The sequence below is a fragment of the Lathyrus oleraceus genome, chromosome 5 (genome assembly GCF_024323335.1).
Source record: "Lathyrus oleraceus cultivar Zhongwan6 chromosome 5, CAAS_Psat_ZW6_1.0, whole genome shotgun sequence".
In the NCBI taxonomy this organism is placed as follows: Eukaryota; Viridiplantae; Streptophyta; class Magnoliopsida; order Fabales; family Fabaceae; genus Lathyrus; species Lathyrus oleraceus.
The window spans coordinates 144372900-144386174 of NC_066583.1; the positions used below are offsets into that span (position 1 = coordinate 144372900).

The following is a 13275-nucleotide window of genomic DNA, read 5'->3' on the forward strand; positions in this document are numbered from 1 at the left end:
CAAAGGGGCAGGTATTCTAACTCACACTCTGATAACCTCATTCTGTACCTTTTCTGACTTAAGCATTGGAGCACCTTGCAGGTACACCCCCCTCTCATTTCATTCTCCGGCCCATTCACCAAGACCTTGGAAGGCCCTCCTGATCAGGTAGGATCAGTGGCGCCGTCTGTGGGAACCAGCTATCCCCATCTTCATCAAACGAGGATCAAAAGCTCATTTATTTCTGTCCTTCCAACATGGCCGGAGAACAACATAGCGATCACAGCCGTCCCCTCGTCGACCACAATATGGACGACGGCCCGCCATCCCATGAAACGGACGCTCGGGACGGTCATCCATCCACCCCGTCTCCAGAGCCCCAAAACAACGGGGATGCCTCTCACGCCCACAATTTAGGGGCAGAGACATTTCATCCCATTCCCGTTCCCGTTGAAGGAGACGCCGTAATGATTGCCATGGTGAATGCCCTCAATCAGGCCGGTTCTATGCTCCACCAGCAACACGAACGAATCATGGCCCTCGAAGCCGAACGACAAGAGGCCCGACCCCAGCCGGTGAGTAGGATGCAACAACGTTCGGAGCCAACGAAGAAGCGAGGACGTCGCTCTCCAGAACCCCACGTCAGCAGGGCCCGCGCCCGTCGTGACGGTGGTCGAGCGGGAACATCACCAAGGCGCGGACGCAGCCCCGACAACAACGAACTGTCTCCCTTAAGGAGCGACGAGGAAGATTTGCATTGCCCCCTGTCTCGGGCAATAATGGAAGCCCCGCTCCCCAAAGGCATGGAGAAACCACCAAATCTAGCTGTGTACGACGGGACTACAGATCCCGACGATCACGTCGACAACGTCAACGCGATGCTCGACTACCGCAATGATATAACCGGGCACCTCAAATGCCGACTGTTCTCAACGACCCTCAGGAAAGGGGCCATGGCTTGGTACAAAAGCTTGGCCCCTGAGTCCATTACGTCATGGAGAGTCATGAGGTCCATGTTCACCAGGCACTTTACAGCTTCCCGTCGTCACCCCAAGACTGAGGCGACCCTTGAAGCCATAGTGCAGAAGAAGAATGAAACACTGCGCTCATACATCGAGCGATTCAACCAGGAAGCTGTCGAGGTAGATACCACCGAGCACATGAAGAAGTATCTCCTCGAGAGAGGTCTCTTGCCCGGCAGTGAACTTAGCAGGGCCGTAGGGATCGAGCCTCCCCGCACCTTAAACGAGCTCCTGCATAAAGCCCAGGCCTACATCAGATACGAGGAAAAGCAGGTGGCACACAATGCCCGCAGCGGACGTAACGCTGGGGAGACCGAGCACTCGAAACGCGAGGACACGAGCATTTCCCGTCGCAACGGAGACAAACGAAGAGAAGAAAGACCTCGCGAGCTCCGGGAAGGAAGAGGCCCCGCGGGCAGATATAGCGAGTACACCTTACTGACAGCTCCTCGAGAGCGTATCCTCGCAGAATGTATCAACTCTGAATTTAAGCAGGGCAGGGTCAGGTTCCCAAAACCGTCTGCACCAAAGCCCCACACCGACAAATCAAAGTACTGCCGGTTCCACAGAAGTCACGGGCACGTGACCGAAGACTGCGTCCACCTGAAGGATGCGATAGAAATTTTAATCCAAGAGGGGCACCTGAAGCAGTATACGAGGAAGAACGAAGCTCCCAGACACGGCGAGCCAGAGAAGGAGAGACCCCGGGAAGACACGCCCCCTGACAACTCTCCCTATCAAGTGGCCCTCTGCGTGTCACGACCGGAAGATTTCTTCCTCCCCGAACCATTGCCCGAGGGCAAGATCACTGCACTCAGCCCCTGGGAAAACTTCCCTACCACACTGGTGATATCAGGAGGAGGAACTAACGGGGAATCCGCGGCCCTCTCCGTCAAACGTAAGTTCGACGAACTCCTACTGACTGCCCCCGAGCAGAAAGCGACATTGACAAAATACCGGGGAAAATCCAACCCAATATCCTTCTTCCTGGAGGAACTCCCGGGCGGATCCCCGAACTCGGGCATCCCACTATTGATAAGGGCAAAGATGGCCCAATTCGACGTACGACGCATCCTGGTCGACCAAGGCAGCTCAGTGGATATCATGTACGTCCACCTCTTCAAGACTCTGAAGCTAGACAAGACCAACCTAGCCCCCTACGTCGGATCAGATCTCCAAGGATTCAACGGAGCAACAACCAGACCGTGGGGATATGTTGAGCTCCTCGTCACCTTCGGCGAACAGGAAACGGCCAGGGAAGTCAAAATCCAATTCCTGGTCGTAGACTGTCCGTCTCTCTACAATTGCATCTTTGGACGCCCGACACTGGCCGAACTCACCGCGGTCCCATCCACCGTCCACCTAAAGATGAAATACTACACCAAATTGGGACGTGTGGTCACCATCCATGGTGACATCGAAGCAGCCCGGCGATGCTACGACGCCGCAGTAAAAGGACAGGCCGTAGTCAGCACGAAGAGCAACTGCAACAACAAAAAACTCAGGACCGGGGATCCTGCCCGAGGAATCAACGCCATCGACCTCGACTGTCGCATCGGGCTGGACGAGACCGAAGAGGGGAGGTTCCCCAAGGAACGCTCTCTCGGACACCCGGTCCGACCAATCCCCGACGGAGAGTTCGAACTCATTCCTCTTGGGGACGATCCGGAAAGGACGGTGAAGATAGGTAAAGGACTACCCGAGGAAACAAGAGAAGAGCTAGTAGCATGCCTCAAAGAGAACTCGGACCTCTTCGCGTGGAATGCCGCAGAAATGCCCGGGCTGGACCCCGAGATCGCGTGTCATAAGCTAGCTTTAGACCGGGCAGCCAAGCCCATAGCACAGCGTAGACGCAAGCAATCGCCCGAAAAGGCAGAAGCTGCCGAGCGAGCTGTAAAAGACCTCTTAGAGGCAAATTTTATTTCTGAAGCCCAGTACACAACCTGGCTCTCTAATGTAGTCCTCATTAAGAAAAATAATGGAAAATGGCGCATGTGTGTTGATTATACTGATCTTAATAGGGCTTGCCCGAAAGATGCTTTCCCCCTCCCTAATATAGACATGCTCGTTGACAACTCTGCAGGTTTTAAACTCTTGTCCTTCATGGACGCATATAGTGGATACAACCAGATCCCTATGTCGCCCACAGACAAGAAACACACAGCGTTCATGACCCCAACGGGCAATTACTATTACAACGTGATGCCGTTCGGGCTCAAGAACGCTGGCGCTACATACCAACGCATGATGAACAAAGTCTTCAAGGACGAAATAGGGGACATGCTCGAAGTATACATGGACGACATGATCGTCAAATCACACGAGGAGACAACCCATGCTCGACACCTCGCGAAGGTATTCGAGCAGGCGAGACAGTGTAAAATGAGGTTCAACCCCGAAAAATGCACGTTCGGAGTCCGGGCAGGCAAGTTCCTCGGTTTCTATCTCACCGAAAGAGGGATAGAGGCCAACCCCGACAAATGCCGGGCATTCTCGGAGTTTCCGACCCCGAAAACCAAAAAATCGATCCAGTCACTCAATGGAGTGCTCGCCTCACTCTCCCGTTTCATCGCCAAGTCCGCCCAGCACGCATTGCCATTCTTCAGACTCCTTCGCAAAGAGGCTACCTTCGACTGGACCGACGAATGCGACCAAGCGTTACTCCATCTAAAGAAGGTTCTGTCCCAACCCCCGGTCTTATCACGGCCATCAGAACAGGAAACCCTATACTTATACCTATCCGTGGCAACCGAGGCCGTCAGCGCCGTTCTAATAAGAGAAACCGACGAAGGACAAAAACCCATCTATTTTACGAGTAAAGCACTCCAAGGCCCCGAGCTCCGATATCAGCAAATCGAAAAGGTCGCCCTGGCCCTCATCAACACAGCGAGGAGACTACGATATTACTTCCTCGCACACACGATAAAGGTGAGGACCGACCAGCCAATCAAACAGCTGCTCGGGCGCCCGGATATGGCCGGGAGGATGCTCAAATGGTCACTGGAACTCTCCGAATTCGACATACAATACGAAAGTAGGAAAGCCTTGAAAGCTCAGGCACTGGCCGACTTCGTCGCGGAGATGACCCACTGCCCGACTCCAGCAGAAAGCGCCCACAAATGGACGATCTTCGTCGATGGCGCCTCTAACACATCAGGCAGCGGGGCCGGGATCATCCTCGAAAATGAAGAAGGGATCCTGATAGAGGTATCATTAGCGCTAGCGTTCCCAACATCAAACAACCAAGCCGAATACGAAGCCTTCCTCGCAGGCCTGAGGTTAGCCGAGGACCTGGGAGCAAAAGAGGTAAAAATATCCACCGACTCCCAGCTCGTGGCCTCACAAGTGCGAGGAGAATACCGAGCCAAGAACGACAACCTCCTCGAGTACTTGTCCCTCGTCAAAGAAAAACTTGATAGATTTGAAAAATGGGAAGTTCAACACATACCCCGCGAGCACAACACACGGGCAGACGTTCTCTCGAAACTAGCCAGCACGAGGAAAAAGGGTGGGAATAAATCAGTAATCCAAGAAATTCTCCCTCGGCCCAGCATCGACAAACTACCGCCTCCACTCGAGGTCAACGCTATTGGAGATGCCCGCTGTTGGATGACACCCATCTACAATTACCTCACACGAGACGAACTCCCGGCTGACCCGAAAGAGGCGACCACTGTCAAACGACGCGCATGCTCGTACGTACTCCTCGAAGGCAAACTCTACCGGAGAGGATTCTCCATCCCACTACTCAAATGCGTCGAGGAAGAGAAAGTCCCCGACATACTTGGAGAGATACACCGGGGAATTAACGCTCAACACCTCGGCGGACGATCGCTCGCACGAAAAGCCCTTCGAGCAGGCTACTACTGGCCGACCATGCAAAACGATTCGAAAGAGCACGTCAAAAGATGTGACAAATGCCAACGACATGCCGACATGCACCTCGCACCCCCGAACGACCTCAAATCACTGTCTTCCCCATGGCCCTTCGCGTGGTGGGGCATGGACATCCTCGGACCCTTCGTCACCGGATCATATCAGAATAAATACCTCATCGTCGGGGTGGATTACTTCACCAAATGGATCGAGGCGGAGGCACTGGCTAAAATAACCGCGCAGAACATTCTCCGGTTCTTCAAACGCAACATCCTCGCTCGGTTCGGTATACCCCAGGCACTTGTCACAGACAACGGGACACAATTCACGGACGGAGGATTCCAGGACTTCATCGCCAGCCTGGGCACCACACAGCATTTCACGTCTGTCGAGCATCCGCAGACGAACGGGCAAGCCGAGGCGGCCTATAGGGTAATCTTACGTGGCCTCAAACGCAGACTCGGTGAGGCAAAGAGGGCATGGGTCGAGGAGCTACATAGCGTGCTATGGGCCTACCGCACGACACCACATTCTACCACCGGGGAAACCCCGTTCCGACTAACTTACGGCACCGAGGCAGTCATCCCGGTGGAGATACGGGCGCCAACGAGGAGGACGGAGGAGCCCCTAGACGAGGAAATGAACGATGAAACCCTTAGAGCCGAGCTCGACCTAGTCGAGGAGATACGTTCCGAAGCAGCTCTCAGGGAAACAACCCTCAAACAAAAAATAGCACTACGCCATGACGCGAAAGTCATAAAAAGAGAGTTCCAGGTCGGCACCCTGGTCCTCAGAAGAAACCAGAAAAACCCGAGAGAGGGCAAACTGGCGGCCAACTGGGAAGGCCCTTACCGCGTCCGCGACAAAACGAGCAACGGGGCCTATTACCTAGAAAACCTACAAGGAGAACAACTCGCTCGACCATGGAACGCAGAAAAACTTAGACAATATTACAGCTAAATACACCACGGGGAGACGTGGCAGGTACGACCACGCTCTTCGTCCCCAAAACCCCAGGGAGGAACCACGAGACCCGGGAACGATCCGGGGTCACATAACAAACACAACCCTCCCCGACGGTTGGGATCTTGACCAAGACTCAACGTCGAAGTACCAGGACTGGCAGGGCACCCAGCTCGCGATGGGAGGGCCCAAGCCTCGGGACCAGGGTTCGAACAACGGACCCGGGCCTCGATACCCACGGGCACAAAGCCCGACACTTCGTCGGTTCCCTAAACCGAGGAGATTAACAAAGTCGAGCAGAGTACGAACTCATACAAACAAGTATCAAACACAAACGAGCACAATGAATGATAACGTAAATATTCATACATTAAAAACGATAAGAGCGGCCGAAGCCAAGTACGCCCGAAGGCCATATTACAACGCCCGAAGGCCAAATACATAAGGCACGCAGGCCATGATAACTAAAATCAAAGAAAAACAAATAAACTAAGACTCCGCTCGGAGCACCTCTTCATCCTCTTCTTCTTCTTCTCCCCCCAGCTCCTCCTCCGCTTCAAACGGGCAGATAATCTCACCATCCCGGACGCAGCAGTTATAGGCCGACCCTACTGTCACCAACTCAGGGTTCAGAAGCCCGAGCTGCTCGACAGCATTGTCGAAACCCTCTTTGAAGCAGGCCACGAGATCTTGGTTGAGAGTCCGAATATGCCCTAGCAGCTCACCGCGCGAACCAAGGGCGCGTTCCTCCTCGGTCTCATCTGCCAGAGGACGGACCTTTCCCTCGAGAGACTCAACCTGAGCCCGTAGGCCAGCGTTGTCCTCGGTCAGCTTCTGATGGTCGACCACCTGCTCTTCCAAGCTCGCCTTAGCAGCCTTCAACTGGTCCCTCTCCTTTTCCACCTCCTCCAGCTTCTGGCTCAGCCCTTCCTGCAGCTGATGCTCTTCTTTGTAGTCCGACAGATCTTTAGATAGTCTTTCCTTCTCCGTCCGAACCTGCAAAAGGGCATCCTCCAGCGAGGCGGTGGAGACCGAAGTGTCGGTCAAAACCATGGCCGTCTCCATCACCCGGATGACAGCAGCAATATCCCTGGCCAGATCTTTCCTCCGGGCAGCAACATCCTGGTCCAGAATAGCCTTGGCCTCAGGCGCAGGCACAGCAATCGACTCCTCGGCCTTGAAGAACGACCGTTCCACATAGCAGGGAGGTAGAAGATAGCTGCCCGGTCCATTCGAACTTCCTGGAGACGACCTGGTAGGGCCCCAGCCGGACGCTTCCGTTTATGGAGGGGAGAAGCCGCTGGCGACGGACTGCTATCAGGAATGTTGATCGGGTTAGATCGAGGAGGAGAGGAAGGAATCACGCTCGCCGCCTGCGAGGGACTAGCCCCGGCATCGCCAGCAGTCTCCAAGGGACGGGCCACAGTTTTCTTCTTCTTCTTGGGCACCCGGTCAGGAGCGCCGACCTGATTCGCTAGCTTCAGCACCCGATCACGAGCATTGGGCATGGCACCTGCAAATAAATTACACACCAACATTAGCGAGCGAAGTCATAAACAGAAATAAAAAGCTAAACAAAGTCTGCCTACTCAATAACGCCAGAGCTTCCTCCTCGGTATCACACTCGAGCAGAGCCTTCGTATTGATATAACGCGCCTCGGTGATTAGTTCCCCGGCCTCATCCAGGTAGGGCACGCCCTGTCGATTCGCCCAGAACCCCAAGCTGAAGCTCTGCACGTAATCGACCAGCTTCTTGTACGCGAGCCTATCCTCCTCGCCGAGCATCGCATACTTGACTCGGTAATGCGCCGTGGAGAGATCGAAATGATCACGCTGCCACCTCAGCGGTATCTTCGACATCAGCGTCTCCTCCCCATTGGGTTTCCGCTGATAGTAGTATAGAGAGTGAAGGGCAGCCCGGGTAATCGGCATCACCACGTACCACCGGTTTTTGAAATGGCGAACAGAATCCTCGTACGTCTTGAACAGACGCACGGGCTGCTTGAAAGAAACCCAACTGTGGCGACCACGGGAACCGGACCTCTGGAGATGGAAAACGTGGAAGAAGAGAGCCCGGGTGCAACCAATGCCGAGGAACTGGCAAACTAACTCGAATGCCCGCATAAATGCGAGAGCATTAGGATGTAGTTGGGACGGCGCCAGCCGGAGCCACTTGAAGACCGACATCTGGAAGGAGTTGAAGGGCAGTCTAATCCCCGCCTCACGGAAAGCAAATTCATACATGGTGAACTGCTTCCCCGGGAAATGATGGCAAATGCGGTCTTCTTCCTTGGGGCGCAGCAATACCAGTTTGGTGGATCCTCCCGGCTTATGGTCTCGACCATAGCGTAAGCAATGATGGCCTCGTCACAGAAGTCTGATTCCTCCTCCAAGGGCTCGTCCGCAACCCATGAGAAGTCGACCTGCCCGGAAGAGGAGGCGTGTTCGGTACCATCTCGGACACTCCCATCCCCGACAGGGAGACGAGCGATTGTCGCGTCTTCGGTGGAGGACCCAGAATCTTCCCTCCTCGGTCGTAAGCGCCCGGTAGCACCTGAAACGCAGACAGAAAGAGTGAATTCGACGTCATATCAAATCCACCCTTCCACCGCAGGTCAAGTGAAAGGGCGTAGCGGCGACGGACACTAACCGTGCTCAACTCGGTGACGCGCGCATTCTATGGAGACCGGGCATAAACTTCATACAGCCTATGCAAGTATTGCCCGGCATATGAAATTTATGCCCGTACAGCATGATCCCAACCCTATTTTCTACCATCTAATATACACCTACAGTCCACTACACTATTCCTAAGTTAAACCTAACCACATTTCTACAAAAATAGCATGCGTTTGACAGAAAACAACAAGGAAAAACAGTGGATCACAGTGGAAAATCATACCTGACATAGTTAAGTTGAAAGGGGTACGGTGGTGCCCGAGCAGAAGACGGTGGTTCAGATAGGAGGACGGGCGGAGACGGCGGTCCAGACGGTAGAGCGAGCAAACGAGGGAGAATGTGGAGAACTCCGGTGAACGTGTGAGCGAAAAAAGTGGAAATGAAGTTACTCAACCCCTTTTTTATAGGGCTTGGCACGTGGACCAACACGCTAGGTCATCATTGCCTAGCCTGCCTACGCCGTCTTTGCACACGAAACGAAGCGACCCCACTAATTCTGAGACACGTCTATCAAAGATAAGAAACTGAAACGACCCGAGCACCTATCCGTCTCCTCGACTCACCAAGACGCCACCTCCCCGCGTCATACCCACGTTTACCACAAGGAAGGTGCAGACCAACCGATCACCTCCATCCCCGACATTCCCGGAGAAAGGGTCGGTCATGAACAGGTCTGTTACGACCTCACCTGTCTAACGATCAAGCTTCCCCATCGTCTCGGGGAACCCTTAGTTGAAACATAAGTCATCTCTCTGGCTCAGAGACTCGACTTGGGGGGCTCCTGTTCTGGACTGGGCCATGACACTAGGCACGCACAGCCCAATGCTCGCCAAGCCCACGTCCAAACGACCATGTCCAAACGACCACGAGGACACGTCAGGTGAACGACCGTCCGCCCGAAGAACGTCTCCCGGCCCCTTAAATACGTGTCGGACAACGAGCGGGTCCTCCCCATACGATCTCCATCCACTCATCGTCAACCCCCGCCGCGGACACCTAAGTTGTGTCGGGCAGAGCCATAACGGCATCTCACTCACCACGTCACCCAACTCCCCTATATTGTCTCCTTAGGGATAGGGGCAGTTGGACCAGGGGGCAGACCTTGGTCTAGGTCTTAACGCTTCTTACGCGTCCCCTGGCAGCTCCTCCTTGGGCCTAGCTAATCCAGCCCATTAGGAGCCTTGGCCCAGCGCTGGGGGCTCAATATAAATACCCCTTTCATGGCAAAGGGGCAGGTATTCTAACTCACACTCTGATAACCTCATTCTGTACCTTTTCTGACTTAAGCATTGGAGCACCTTGCAGGTACACCCCCCTCTCATTTCATTCTCCGGCCCATTCACCAAGACCTTGGAAGGCCCTCCTGATCAGGTAGGATCATATGACTCTTAATTAATATTTTAGTTTTTTTATTTATTTTTGAGTTATCAAATTAGACAAATTCGAGTTATAAAATTGAACTAAATTATTAATAAACTTCAATTATGCAGATTTTAATTTAATTTTTTTTTTTTAATAAATTCAAGTCGAATTTTGAGTTAAACAAATTCTAAACTAAATTTAACTTTATCTTGACTAATTTCGAGTCTAATACACAAGTAATTATAGTGCAAATTCTATTATTCACATGTTGATTTAAATAAATTATCATTCTCACCAAAATATTCCAAGATAGAATCATTGTAGATCGACAATAATGCCAAGGAATCATGTTAATGTAAACTTGGACAACATGCAAACAAATAAGTACAGTTGGACCATGTTACTACTACTAATCAACGACATTCCATATCTCATTACCATAATTCATATAGTAATTATTCTTAGTATATAACCATAACCAATAATGATCTAAAGGAATGTGTCACGGGTCACCAAAAAGTGAGTCTTTACAAATGCATACAAGAGTTAACTGATAAGTCAAGCAAGAGCAAGAGGCTCATTATAAAATTCATGGAAAAGTGTAGAGATAGAATAACACCATCAACACTCACGCGAGTAGTAGCTCTGTCCCACCTTCCACTTTTGGTTGAATCATTCATTCCTTTTCTTTACGACTACAATTGCATCTAGTGCAAATATGGACAAATTCAAATGCTACTCTATTTGTTTTGAAATAAATGTTCTTATCTTTACTATATATCATCACTTTCAAAAGTCATTCTTTCCCTTTATATAACGCTTTATAATTTTCTTGTAACTAACTCTATAAGACTAGTTTCGCCAAAACGATTTAACTTTAACAACACTCTAATAAATGTTATCATTAATTTTTTTTAGTTGACAAAAGGCATGTGCTTTACTCTTATTAATTAATAAAGTGTTGTGGTAAAAAAACTTAAAGTGAAAAAATGAAGTTATAATTTAAATACAACATTTTTGATAAATTCTGAATCTTCTTCTATAATTTGTTGATAAATTTTGAATTTTGAATTTCTTCAAAAATGTATTTGTTGATTTTGAGTCTTCCTTTTAGTTGTTAAAACTCAAATGTTATGTTTTTACATACTCATATATTTTTAACTTAAATTCTATCGTCTCAAGTGACTTTAGAACTATCATCTATCGTAAATATCTAAACAGAGACGAATCAAAATATAATGATTATCAATTCTCTTTTTTTCTCTTGAAATAACTTTATAATTCTGCACTCATTTTCTTTCTGCGGATTACTCAATACAATAACATTGTTGAATACGACCTTGATAGATTTAGTGAATGAAATATTTCGTTTAAAGTCATGAAAATTGAGTATAGTTAACAAGTACATATTAAAGTTTAGTAAAAAATATATATTCTCTCTGTATCTTTTTAAGTGTCATTTTTTTGACTTTTTACACATACCAATAAAATTAATCATTATTGTTACTTTTCAAACAATAACTCTTCTTTTACCTATAATATTCGTAATTATTTATTATATTTATTTTACCTTTTCTCTCTCTATAATAATTATCTATGAATAATTTTGACAAAAGTGCAATTAATACTACATTAAACTTTGCAAGTGACAATTAAAAAGAAACAATTTTTTTTAAAAAAGTGACACTTATAAAAGAATGGATGGAGTATTTCATTGTAGTAGCTCCCAATATCATTGTTAACTTTTATGACATAAGACAAAATATTACATTCAATGATTGTGTTAACATTAACATTCTGTTAAGTGATCTATGAGAGAGAGAGAGAGAGAGAGAGAGAGAGAGAGAGAGAGAGAGAGAGAGAGAGAGAGAGAGAGAGAGAGAGAGAGAGAGAGAGAGAGAGAGAGAGAGAGAGAGAGAGGAGAGAGAGAGAGAGAGAGAGAGAGAGAGAGAGGAGAGAGAAGAGAGAGAGAGAGAGAGAGAGAGAGAGAGAGAGAGAGAGAGAGAGAGAGAGAGAGAGAGAGAGAGAGAGAGAGAGAGAGAGAGAGTTTTAAGGTGAAAAAGGAAATCACTTTTTCATTTTATTATAAGTGTTATCATTTTTCTACACATGCTCTTTTAAAAGAATCACATATTAAAAAAGACATAATTTTTTAAATTGGAAAATTACACCAAAGCTTCTTTAAGTTTTTTTTTAACATATTGATCCTTTATTTTATTTTTTTGTAACAATTTGGTTTTTTAAGTTAACAAACGTGTTGAATTAGGATCTTACATATATGTTTGGATGCTACTTTATGTATTTTAGGTGATTGTTTTGATCAAAGATTCAAGAAAAGGGTGACAGTGCACACGTTTCTTAACTTAAAGGACCAAATTGTTACAAAATAGAACTTTATGACCAACCTGTTACAAAAAAATATCTTAAAGGACCTCTTGTGTAATTATGTTTTTTTTATATAAAAAGAGGTATTGAATACCACATGTTTTTCTAAAAAAAATATGTGTAAAAAAAACATTATTAAAAAAACACTGAGGAAAAAAAGTATTATTGATATTTAAAATAAATAAATTTTTTAAAATATATTTTAAGATATTTACATCGCTTTATAAAAATGTATTATAAATCTATTTAAAAAAATTACAAAAAACAATTGTATTTTATATAAAAAGAGTTGTTAAATATTAATAATGTTAAATATAGATTTATTGATAACATTTATAGTTATAACCATAATGATATTGGTTTTTCTTGGAATTATTTTTACACGGACTAACAATCAAATGAATGAGAACTACATCCAGGGAGATTTGACAGATTTCTTGTTTTTATTGGGTGTGAATAGGGAAGTAGAAAACGATTTAGATGGGATGAATAGACCCTTAAAAACTCAACCGCTTTTTCTAAATTGTTTCAAAAGTGTGCGCTGGACATTTCCCAAATACATCCATCCTTGAGACCACAGAAAAGCAAAGAGACAACTATATATGGAAAAGTATCATTCAAACTAAGGATAACCTCATAAATGGATGTTGTTGGAGAATTTGTAATGGAAGGTCCACTAAAGTTTGGGAGGATCCATGATTGCCTTATTAATGCTGGTTTAAAGTCCTAACCTGGAAATCATTAGATTCCAACGTGTTTTGGGTTAGGGACCTAATTGATGAAGCAAACCAAAAATGGAACATCCCAAAGTTGAAAAAGACTTTTTATCCCTTATGATATTGAGAAAATTATCCAGATCCCTATGGAAAATCAGGAGGAGGATGAGGATATTCTTATGTGGATGGATGACAAGACAATATATTTAGGACAAAGTATCATTGGTTTCAAAATACGGAGAAAAATAATGAAGTTGATAACTCTAAGTATCTGGAGCATAGGACTACGTGGA

The 13275-nt window shown here is 47.6% G+C and overlaps 2 protein-coding genes across 2 annotated transcripts; one reads left to right on the plus strand and one right to left on the minus strand.

Moving 5' to 3' along the window:
* The first annotated feature begins 236 nt into the window (after window positions 1-236).
* Window positions 237-5837, plus strand: LOC127079309 (uncharacterized). The gene is made up of 2 exons (XM_051019710.1): window positions 237-4696; window positions 5336-5837. Exons 1-2 carry the CDS (start codon window positions 237-239, stop codon window positions 5835-5837), a joined length of 4962 nt encoding a protein of 1653 aa, XP_050875667.1.
* Window positions 5838-6257: 420 nt separating this feature from the next.
* LOC127079311 (uncharacterized) lies at window positions 6258-8130 on the minus strand. The gene is made up of 4 exons (XM_051019711.1): window positions 7430-8130; window positions 7079-7353; window positions 6419-7016; window positions 6258-6304 (listed from the first exon to the last, which is right to left on the minus strand). The coding sequence occupies exons 1-4, from the start codon at window positions 8082-8084 to the stop codon at window positions 6258-6260; spliced, it is 1575 nt and encodes a 524-aa protein (XP_050875668.1). The 5' UTR covers window positions 8085-8130.
* Window positions 8131-13275: the final 5145 nt, after the last annotated feature.